Genomic DNA, 12,115 nt, shown 5'->3' with positions numbered 1-12,115 from the left:
TGAAAATAATCATTTACTGTATGTATTTAAATAGGTGTAACTGTGTTCAATAAAATTTTATTCATAAAAATAGGCATCTGGATGAATTTGGGGGGTCAGAGTTTGCCAACCCCTGATGTAGAGCAGCACTGTCCAGTAGAAAACAAATGAAAGCCACACATGTAATTTATAATTTTCTAGCAGGTATTAAAAAGTTAAAATAGGTTAACATTAAATTTTTTTAAATGGAGGTACTGGGGATTGAACCTAGGTCCCATGCATGCTAAGCACATGCTCTACCACTAAGCTATACCCCCAGCCTCCAGGTTAACATTAATTTTAACAACGTATTTAGAGGAGGATATAGCTCAAGTGGTAAAGCCCATGCTTAGCATGTGAGGTCCTGGGTTCAATTCCCAGGACCTCCTCTAAAAATAAATAAACCTAATTACCCCCCAGCCAAAATAATTAATAAATAAAAGGTTAAAAAAAATAACATATTTAACCCAACACATCCAAAATACTATCACTTCAAAATGTAATCAATATAAAAAACTATTAAAAAGATAGTATGAAAAAGAATGCTGACTAGCCACATGTGGCAAATGGCTAACACACTGGACAGTGCAGACCTACCTGTCACCTTACAGATAAGGAAACTCATCACGACTTTTTAAAACTGCTAAAGAATATATACAAAATACTATAGATTGGTAACTCCTTAGGAAATTGTGAGGCCTATGAGATGAGTTCAGAGGATTCTAAAATCTCATTAGGAGTTACCCAAATAAGTAAATAAGCAGTCTCAATACCCAGCTGGCAACCCACGTATGGAATATATGATAACTCAGTTAAACAGAATACCTAAGTATGCCGGGTAGGAGAGTTTGCTGTTCACTCTTAAAAGAAGTAGGTTAAATTATTAAGCTTGTTGTTCTTACATATCTATGAGAAAAAATGAAGCACATACTACACAATGTTTATTTGTAAATATTATACATATCCTACTACTGATACATTCGTAAAACATAACTATGTTAGTAAGAGCAAGCATGACTGAATTAAAAACTAACACATCTGACAGAGAGAGATCCAAATGGAGGACATACACCATTAGCCATGCTTACCAAACTGTGACCCTAACTTTTCAATCTCATCCCTCGAAGTATGCAAAGGTTTTTTGGAAATTTAATTAGTAAAATTTAACCTTCCTTAACATCAGTTGTTTCCGCAACTGAATCTGAAGGTTCTATTTTGGGGGTTATTTTTAACAAATGGATTCATTAAAAACACTTAGAAAGTTAAAAAAATAAACTGATTGTATTGCTATCACTTAAATAGAACCTAATGATTAACCAATTTAAGTCTCAAACTAACCCTATGAGGCAGATGCTACCGTTTCTACTTTACAGATGAGAAAAGGGAGGCGCAGAGTGATTAGCTAACCAACCCCAAGATCACATAATTAGTAAGTGTTGGAGCACGGATTTGATCTCATATAAGCATGCTCCAGATTCTGGGCTGCTACGCTATTTTTTCTGTTAGAAAACTGTTTCCAAGCTGTTAAAACTGTGCAGATATGAGGATTTTCACAAGTATCAGACAAATCAAAAATCAGCTACTTTTGTGGGGAGGGTATAGCTCAGTGGTAAGAGTGTGCGCCTAGCGTGCACAGCGTCCGAGTTCAATCCTCAGCACTGCCATTAAAAAAAAAAATCAGCTACTTTCTAATATCTTGTTGAATTTTCCTCAACATTGAAGGGACAGAGGAAATAATAAACTTTTCCCCAAAGTATCTGTTAAGTAGGCAACCACTTGCCATTACAAAATAGATCAACATACTTGAAAACACTTGATTTTTACCAAAAGAAAAATGTATGGCTCACTTTCTAAGTTGATCAGGTTTATAAAAGTATTTTGCCACAACATAATCAATAAATCTTTGTAGAATAAAAGATGATGACTACTACCTTGCTTACTATAATTTAAAGGTTGATTTTTCCAATCTGCAGTCTGGCTTCAACCTCTTTTGCCACTGTAGTTTTCTAGAAATAATGTAGTGAATGAATTTCTTGCATGGTGCTATCTCTATAACTGTAACTCTCTACCCTCCAATTTTCTTTTTTGGTTTATTCTAGTCCAAATGGTGCCTCTATCAGTGATTCTGATTCAGTTTTTTGCCTCCAAAATTTTAAATTAAGTGTCTAATGTTGAGAATATATCTTTATGGGTACTCATCTTTAGTTGCTCACAAAAGTAGCTCTTCGTGGACTTCGTTACTGAAGCAGAATCTAGCAAGTTCCCCAAGTTGTAATGTTAGAAACATCTGTACTTTCTCCCAATTTGCAATTTGCTCTGCTACTAATTTACTTAAATCATCTGCAATGTTTTTATGTTGTGCCCAACAGTATATGCTGACAAAGGAATGTGTTTTGGTTGATCGTCATATTGCTTTTGCTAATTTTACCATGGCAGAAAGCACAAGTATTTCCTCACAGTATGTCTTTCCTTTTAAACAAGAAACTTCAAGAGACGCTTCTAAGCATTTATAATTATACTTAGTAAAATTCTGTCATATTGAGTACTGCATAAATAAATATCTCAAAAAAAACCCTGTGGAAGTCAGTCTTCACATAGTTTCATAATATTCTTAGCTAAGGTCTCAAAACACAGCATGAGTGGGCAAGGTTTCTTAGCTAAAGTAGAAATATATTCCTGCTTCAAAAATCTTTTTTCTTGATGATTTCAATTTTGGGGGACCAATTTCTTGTCAGATCTGATTTAATCATCTTAACCCCATGATGATGCGGTTGACAGAGTTCTAACTAGAAACAGTGTCCACCAGTCTCTTTTTCTAGTTGTTTACTTGCATTATCATCATCTGCAATCTGTAGCTTCTTTGCTGTCTGTTTACTAACAGACTTAGTATACTAACAGGTTATTTTACTTTAAACTGAGTAATACAATTAATTAACTTATGGAATTGAGCACACATAAACCTGTCAGAATATGCTATGAGCAAAGAACCAACGAGGGTACTTTTTCCAACTGTAGCTTCCCATTCTTCACCAGATCCCTCCCATATAGTGTCTTAATACCCTCTACCATCCCAAATGGGGGTGCCAATGACAGCCATATATAAAATATGAGTAAAGCTTATTTTTTAAAATAAAAAACTCAGTATAACGTAGAAAGCCTAATATTTCCTTCCTTCATCCCAATGGATCTTCTTGTGTACTCCACTTTGGAGACTGTGGTCTTTAAAAGCACAAGCAAAAGCAGTTCTAGGACTGTGAGTCCTAGAGTCTCTTAAATTCATAGAACTTACATACAAAAAAAAAAATTATGAGCTACTTATCAAAGAAAACACACAAGAATGATTTCCAAAATGAAGCTCTTTAATCTCAACATAAACGAATATTCCTAATTTTAGCCATACCCAATAAGTAAGTGCTATTATCTAGTAAAGTGGAAAAGGTACACGTTGAGAGCAAAAGCAGAACTACTCAAAGGGCTAATGGCTCTCTTAACAGATTTTGCTACTTTAAAGAATTGCAAAGTATAAAGAAAGGCAGAGCAGTGCGCAATTTAACACTGAAAAGATTAATTTAGGGAGTATAATCTAGTATTTGTACAGCATCAAAACTATCATTAAGAATACTTTACAAATTTTCAGTGATATTTTATTTTGCAATTAGCTATTTACACACATGGTAAGTCGCCAGGTTCTGAATGTAATCCTTATTCAATTTATGAATTCTCTGATCTGGAAAGTACTGATCCTTAAAATTATGATGAAATGACAGCACTAATATTAAGCCTTATAATCATCTAAAGTCTCTGCTGGTAATGTCAGGAGTGATAAAGTAAATGAGGCATGAAAAAGGGGAATACTGAGTATTTTCTAAAGATTAGACATGGATACTAGAGTGATTTGGTCTGAGGACTAGTGGCTGGTGTATAAGGTTTTTCACTAACTTACAGCAAAAGCTGTTCTTTTTTCCTGAGGTTTTTGTTCTTTTTATTTCCACTGTGTCAAAATTCCTTTCTTTTTTTGTAATGGTGACAGTGGTTTTAAAAATGTACTTGACAAAATCAAAAGTTGGTAGTCAGTGAAATTTATTTTGAAAAGTTTTAGCAACTGCCACTTGAAAAGTCTGAAAACCACTGTTTTAGGATCAATTTCATCCTCTTTCTGCCTAAACAAGTAAGGCAGGGTCTCTATTTTATACTGCTCCACATTTTGGCACTATTTCTTTTTCTCACTTATCTCAAACACACAGATGACTTGGGCATAGTTAAATGCAAAGGATAAATGGTCCAAGGGGTATACTAATTCCAATTCTCTATTTTGTATAAACCATCAGTTCTCAATCTTAGTAACTTGGTGACACAATGTCAGGACGAGATTAATTATGAAAAGTGTCATAAACCTTTTTAAAAGTAGAGAGGCTTGCAACTGATTTCCCGTTTGGGGGAGAGGTTGTGATTTAAACCAGACTCAGGGTTACTCTACTCACTGCTATTCTGATACCTTTTTTTTTCTTTTGAATAAAAGTAAGGAGCAGAGTTGCAGGTGCAGAGAAGTGCCCACAATTTGCACTCTTTCTCTTCACCCTGTTAGTTATTTTCTTTCACAGCACCTATCACCACCTGACTTTAAAGATTATATTTGCTTCATAAGAATAGTGACTTCATAAGAATAGTGACTCTACCAACTATTTTTATCAACCATTATATTCCTAGTGCCTAGAATAGTGTATCTTGCACATGGAAGGTATTCCATTAATATATGGTTTATCAATGAAACAGTCTAAAACTAGAATGCATTACACATAGCCCTGTCTGCCCAACTTTCACTGTCTTCCTAAATAAAACCTCTGAGCTATTACATTTGTATACTTGATCCATCATCCAAGTCATTAAATTATTTACATATGTTTGGTGTAGGCTCATAAGTTATGGTATACCGCATAAACAGCTCGGCTATCAACTCATAATCTTAAAAAATTTACAAGAAACCTTTCTTAAGAACGCCTTTTATCTAGCCCTGAACTCCTTCTGAGATCCGGTTCTCACATTTCCAATAGTCTAATAAACTAATTCCACTTGGAGATCCCGTTCGCACTTCACTCAGCATCTTCAAAAACAAACTGACCATTTCACTGTGTTCAATCCCCCTCTTGCCACTTCCTGCCTGATACAACCACAGAATCGTGTAAAAACGATGGGCTTGGGCAGAAGTACTGCTTCCGGTCTCAGTTCCGCTGTTAGGAGTTTAGACAGAAAAGTCTAGGGGCAGAAATGAAGTTCCTCTGGTAAGACACTCCCTTTTTTATTAAAAAACTACTTGGCTTCCCTTAAAGGAGACCTTGAAAACTAATTCTCTGGGTGGAAGCCAAGAAATCACAACCATAGACTATGGCACGAGGGAGCCTAGAAAGTCAAGAGTCCAAGACCTAGAGAGTAAGACCATACTAAAGCACTCCAGAAAATGGAATATTTTAATGAACTCAGAAGACTGTATTAGGAGTCTAAAACAGGGGTTCAGCCAAAAAAAAAAAAAAAAAAAAAAAAAAAAAAAAAAAAGACCAAACAGTAAATATTTTAGGCTTTGCAAACTATAAGGTCCCTTTTGCAACCACTCAACTTTGCTGTTGTATTGCAAAAGCAGGCATAGACAATAAATAAATGAGTGAGTATGCCTGTGTTCCAGTAAAATTTTCAAAGATAGGCAGAGAACATGATGTGGCCAGCAAGCCATGGTTTGCCAATCCCCAGCTTTAAACTGTAGTTTTCAAGCTGTATTATGGAAGATAAAACAAATGTATGTAAACTTTCTGGACATGCTGGTATTCTCTTTTCACTAAGAGCTGCTACAGCTTATGCTTGTATAAAATCTATGCTGCCTCAGAATAATTATGTCGCTGGTCTTTAAAAAACTGATCACTCCTAGAGCACTGGTTCTCAAACTTCTTGGTCATAGGATACTCTTAAAACGTATCGAGGATATCAAAGAGCCTTTGTTTACGTGGGTTATATCTACTGATATCTATCATACTATAAATTTAAACTAAGAAATTATTTAAATATGTATTAATTTATTTGAAAGTAATAATAAACTAATTATATATTGTATAAGTATATTTATATAAATAACTGTATTTTCCAAAACAAACATTTCAGTGAGAAGAGTATGTTTTACACGGTGCAAATATCCTTCATGTCCAGCTTCATAAAAGACAACTGGATTTGTATACCTGTTTTAGCATTAATTTACTGTGATACATTATTTGATTGAAGCATATAAAGAAAATCTGGCTACATACACACAGATATGTAACTGGAAAAGGGAGGAGTTTATAGTTTTTTCAGGTAATTGTGATATTCTTTAGTGGTCCACTAAAGATTAGTGGTTGCTGAGGGGAGGGGAAAACAGAGAGACACTAACAATCGGCACAACATTTCTTCTTGGGAAGAGGAAAATGTTTAAAAATCAGATCGTGGTAATAGCTATACAACTCTGTAAATACACTAAAATTGTACATTTCAAGGAAGTGAATTCCATGGTATATTATCAACATAAAGCTGGTTAACAAAAAATAAAGAAAATCAATGTGTCTGGAGCCCAGAGCAGGTAAGAGGGAGGAGAGCAGACTTGAATAACAGTGCCTTTAGATTCTGTTCAAGACTGTGGAGTAAGAGCAACAGGAAGCCACGAAGGACTATAGGTAGAGGAAGGAAAAAATATTACACCAAAACTTGTTAGGTGGTAGTTTCTTAAAAATTGCTGCAATGGGGAATCTGAAACTACCTGAGTGAACTTTCTATGCTCTACTACATTAAAATCCATTGGTCTATCCTGCGCTTTAAATGAATCTTTTATACTTGCCTGATTTTGTAACACACAAGCACTGGTCATTTAGAAAACAGATTTACTCGTTATACACATCTTCCAAAATGTTAGAACATTCCATTATACACAACATTTAAGAAAAAATCATGTTTGTTAATGTTACCACTGGTTTCATCAGAAATTCTTTAAGTACTGGGATCACTGTCCAGTTCATGGTGGTAGACACAAATTTTCCAAATTTCTAATTTTCACTTGGCAACAAATCATTTTATCATTTGCAATGAATCCTGTCAGTTGTTTTTCTTGAACTGTCTTGATTATTTTTTAGAAAATGCCTGCAACTACCCAAGTCTAAATAACCACGGCCTGTCTATCAGTTGTTCTCTCCAGTAACATGGAGTAACATGAAGTAAGTGGCTGGTCCAGTCTACAACTCAATCGTACAAGTGTTTTTCCTCAAAACCACCACTGTTCTTCATTACACAGCATACTTCCCATATCATCATACGGAATAATTAAAAAGCATGGGTTGAGTTAATAAAATTAATAATTACCATTTTTACAGATTCATCAAGGATACTCTTAAGTGGAACTAGGTTTTTTTTGTTTTTGTTTTTGTTTTTGTTTTTTTTACTGTGAATAGATTGCATTAAAGAATTCAACTACTAGTAGTTTGATGCCACTGCCTTAATTTGTACTCAGGAGACAGCAGTTTTACCCACTGCTGCTTTTGCACCATTATGCAAATATCAACACAGTAAAAAAGGCAATGTCTTAATTATAATGAAAATATCTCTGTCTTCCGAGACCTAACAAAAGGTCCCTAGGACCCCTTCACAGGGGTCCATGGACCGCACTTTGAGAACTGCTGCCTCAGAGAAATTGAGAGCATTACTTAACTAGCTTTGTGATCCTGGGCAATTCATTACACTGTTTTTAATAAATTGTATAAAAAATTGTAATCTGCCCCCTCCTCCAGAGTTGTATACTAGGTAGGATTAAGAGATATGAAAATATTTTGTATACTGTATAGCATCATAAAAATCTAAGAGCTTATTAATATTTGTGATGATATGAGTATTTTAGTAGGACACCACTGACTTCATCTTTAACAACTTGGTGAACAAATTTCACACTTTTTTTGCTTTTTTTGTTTCTCTTATTAACAATCATTGCACTTCTATCTTAAATCAGACCTTTACAATCATAGACACAATGCTGATTTGTAAATGTTGCTGCCAGCTGAACACATCTAAGTTTTTATCATATCCCCAACCATCCCTGACCAGTCAAACTTGTCTAGGGTTTTCCTTTGAGTATGTCTGAGTATGTTTTTGTTTCAGCTGAATAAGGACTGAGTTCATTTGTTTCTCTCTCCTTCTAAACTTGGCCTCCCCACTTCTACTTACTGAAATATCATCCCTATCCTTATGAGTCCAATTAAATCAATTTTTTTCTGGATACCCAAATAGGATAATCTTACTCCTCAAATACCTGGCCATCAAGGCCTTATGTTACCTGGTATCTTCTCTTATCCTTGGTCTTTCCTTAACTAGATTGTAATCTCTCTGAGGGTAAGTACATGTTTCATTTCTCTTTATCCCATTTGGCATTTAGTAGCACAAAGCATTCAGCCTGGCTAAGGGTCCAATGTATACTCTGCTAGAGACTAGCATCAATGAAGCATTGACATTCATAGCCAAATGAAAACCTGGTTGGTAGCTTAACTTGCTTCACAGGCCCAAACCCATAGCTCTTACCATAAATTGTTTTTAGACAAAGTTTTATCTGTAAGACTTACACAAGTAATAAGGTATTCAATATCACTCCATGGAGTACAACTGCTCTACCAGCAAATTGTATTTCTCAAAGCACCTAAGATGTGGCTCTGAGAGGAAAACAAATATAAAATAATACATACTAAGGTGCATAAGTAGATCTAAGATGTTTATTTACAAAAAAAGACAATAAGAAGTCTAACAATCTGTCACATATTTAAAACACACAAAAGCACACAGCACAATAGCATAAAAAATTAACTAAAATGAGTCACCTGGACTAAACCAAGTTAAAAAGGATAAATACAAGATGTAGGATGACAAAAAGTAATACGGGCCATGAGTCGTAGCATTTACTATTATGCAGAAAGTCAAATCACGTAGGCAATTAACCAAAGGCAGAAGCCTTGTACTAAAAAAGCAACAGCAACTGAAAGGAGGCAATTCTGTCAAGAAATTAAAAAGTACATGAGTTTTGGCATGGCATCAGAATGAGCTGGGTTCAAGCCCTAGTTCAGAAACTATACATAAAATTAGAGAAATCACAAAATCCCTCTATGCTTCAGAGCCCTTATCTATAAATGGGGCTATTCCTATTTGCCTGGAAGAGTTTTTAAAAGGATCAGAAGTAATATGGAACAGTAAAAAGCACAGACTTTGAAGTCAGATGGGTCTGGGTTAGAACTGACTATACTTTCAATGGCTTAGATAACTTAAGCTTCAGGTTTACTTGTAAGACAGGTATAACACCACCTCCTTAGCGTTCTTGTGAGGATAATTAAAGTAATGTATAAATATTCTGTAAAGTCTTAAACGTACACCCTGTGAGTGCTCAATAAATTGTCTCTTATATAGGCAAATATATTCATATACATACACATACCTCACTGTGCACGGAGCCTGCCATACTGTAGATACTTAACAAATGTCAACTACTACATTTTCTAATACAAGAAATTTCAGAATGATTTTAAACTGTAAACTGTGGTTTTACATCCTGATACATCCTATCTATACACGATTAATCTAATCTATACATGATTAATCAATCAGAGATGAATGGTAGTTAATAAATTACTCCGACCACAAACTTTTCAGGATAATTCAGGGAGTAGAAGCAGAAGTATACAATGCTCACTAGTAGGAAGCCCAGAAAAAAAAAAAAACACCAGATGGGAGAAGTAGAAATCAATATTAAGCATATAAAACTATTCACAATGTAAATTCACAATCCCTAAATTATATGCTTATTTGTTAACACAAGTATTTACTATTTATTTTTCTGCCATAGGCAAAATAAGACATAAATTTAATTCTCTTCCACAACCATCCTTTATTTTAAGCCATGCTACCTGTAACTGTCTTGGTCCTAGACCAATTTCACTGGGTTACAGGGGCAGAATTGATCTCACCAGTTCTTCCAAGATATTCTGAAGTTATAAGCGCTAAGAAACTGTACCAACCATTTCATGCCACTGTTCTGCGGGGCTGGAGCTGTGGTACCCTGGTTCCTCGAAATCACTTACCTACCTGTGGTTGTTTTTTGTCTGTTTCCCCTAAAAAAGGAGTTAAGCATGCATGGGGTTAAAGAAGGGGAGGAGGGGTAGTTCGTAATGTACCAGAATGAAGTCTCTCACCCACAGCAGGAGAAACCATCGTTTACAGTTTCTTGCACATTTTGCTATACTTACAAACTAAATTAAGTCAAATAAAAATGGGTCAGTTCTAACCCTGGCAACTGGAAAGTGAATAAAATCCCAGGAATGCAACATTTATGGGATATAACAGATTGTTTTATTTGAAAACTTAAGAGTGTACACCCAAACTTTTAATAATGACCTGAATATAGAACATTTTCTATAGTTAAACAAACTGTATCTAATAAAAAGATGATTATGTTTCCATCATAACAGAAATCTATTTTAACACATAACACCACAAGACAATTTTGCCAAGCTTTTTATGCCAGAAGTGCATATTAACAAAGGTAACACAATTCTATTTCCAAATAAGAGGTATGTTACATATCTGGAACCTTACTCATATAAAAGATGTTCAAGTCATGAATAAACTGTTTTCGGCAAAGTGAGTACTTATAATGCCACAGCAATGTTTAAAATACTTGGTGGTACACCCTTCCTTAAAAAATGAACAAATAAACAAAAATAACTTACTGAACCTTCACCACCCATTGATCCATCTGCTATGATAAATTCTGATTTTTAGTTTTTCTTAAATAGGGATAATACATACAATTTTATGTCACTCTCTTTATTAAGAGCCTTGCATATAATTTATTATGCTGACAAACTTACCTTTTCATTTTTCTTGTCTGTCTCTAACGGCTGCTTTGCTGTTACACTTCGAGATGTTCGGACAACTTCCTCCTCAGCCACTTCAACAGTCCGTCCATTTGGCTACACAGCAACAAAAATGGATTCTGTTATCAAAAAGCCTGGCAGATCAAATCAAAAATTTATACTCAGGAGACAGAATACACACAATCAATTGCTACCCCCGACCCAACACAGCAGTGTTATCTAAGACTAGATGGACTACTGTCCCTAGGAACTATGTTTTATAATAAAGAATGAACTTATAAGCAAATCTCTGTACTACAAATTTATTTTCTGATTTACCCAGGCATCAGTCCCTCCAACAAAAAATGGTGGAATGGAAGCAGAAAAAAAGAGAACTTAATTGTATTTGCACCCTGACCACCAATTAGCTGTGTAATCGTAGAATATTTCACTCGTTATCTTTGAGTCTTACGTCTACATCTACAAAATGATGAATCTGATCTATTCAAAAATCCACAAACTTTTTCAGTAAGGGCCACACAGAAAATATTTTAGGCTCTGTCAACCATACAGCCTCTGCTGCAACTGCAAAGCTCTGCTGCGGGGGCACAACAGCAGCGACAAGACGACATGTGAACGCAGCCGTGTGCCTGTGTTCCGAACACAGCAGGCGTGGGGCCAGATTCAGCCCATGGGCCACAGCCTGTTGGCCTCTGCAGGAGATAATCTCTAATATCTCCTGTAATTCTGCAGTTTATGGCTCTACTGTTCTGAGATTAAGAAGTTTTACTAACCCACTGCCACAGTTTAAAAAGGCTACCTCAGCTTCCCTAATATTCCCCAGAATAAAATGATAGCACTTAGAGGTGTTCAAGAGTAGAATTAAGTCTGTGAACCTGAAATCTGGCTTTAATCAGAATCACTAGTTTGGGGATTTTTTTTTTTTAAATTAAACATTTCTGAGCCCCATCACCAGAGATGTATCTGGATTAGGCGTTTGAAAAAAGGGCCCCAGGTGTCTGCACTGCAACCTCTTCTTTCTGGATACTACTTCTTTTCACTTGCCCATTTCTCCTCATACTCACCACAGTAAGCTAGTCAATCAATACACTAGTTTCAATTGTTTTATTTCTAGTTTACCAGATTACTTATTATAGAAGAGCTACACTCAAGAAAACAACATTAATGTTCAAAGTTGTCCT

At 35.3% G+C, this 12,115-nt stretch overlaps 1 protein-coding gene across 4 annotated transcripts in view; it reads right to left on the bottom strand.

Moving 5' to 3' along the window:
• Positions 1–12,115, bottom strand: part of MTDH (metadherin) — a 50,440-nt gene that overhangs the window by 27,453 nt on the left and 10,872 nt on the right. For all 4 annotated transcript variants that reach the window (XM_006198039.3, XM_015249419.3, XM_031691181.2 and 1 more), the window contains exon 2: positions 10,929–11,030. In XM_006198039.3, the coding sequence (XP_006198101.1) occupies positions 10,929–11,030 (102 nt within the window). The remainder of the gene's footprint in view (positions 1–10,928; positions 11,031–12,115) is intronic.

Source organism: Vicugna pacos, chromosome 25 (genome assembly GCF_048564905.1).
Source record: "Vicugna pacos chromosome 25, VicPac4, whole genome shotgun sequence".
Classification (NCBI taxonomy): domain Eukaryota; kingdom Metazoa; phylum Chordata; class Mammalia; order Artiodactyla; family Camelidae; genus Vicugna; species Vicugna pacos.
The sequence above is the reverse complement of the archived record's forward strand: the minus strand, read 5'-3'. Positions and strand labels throughout refer to the sequence as shown.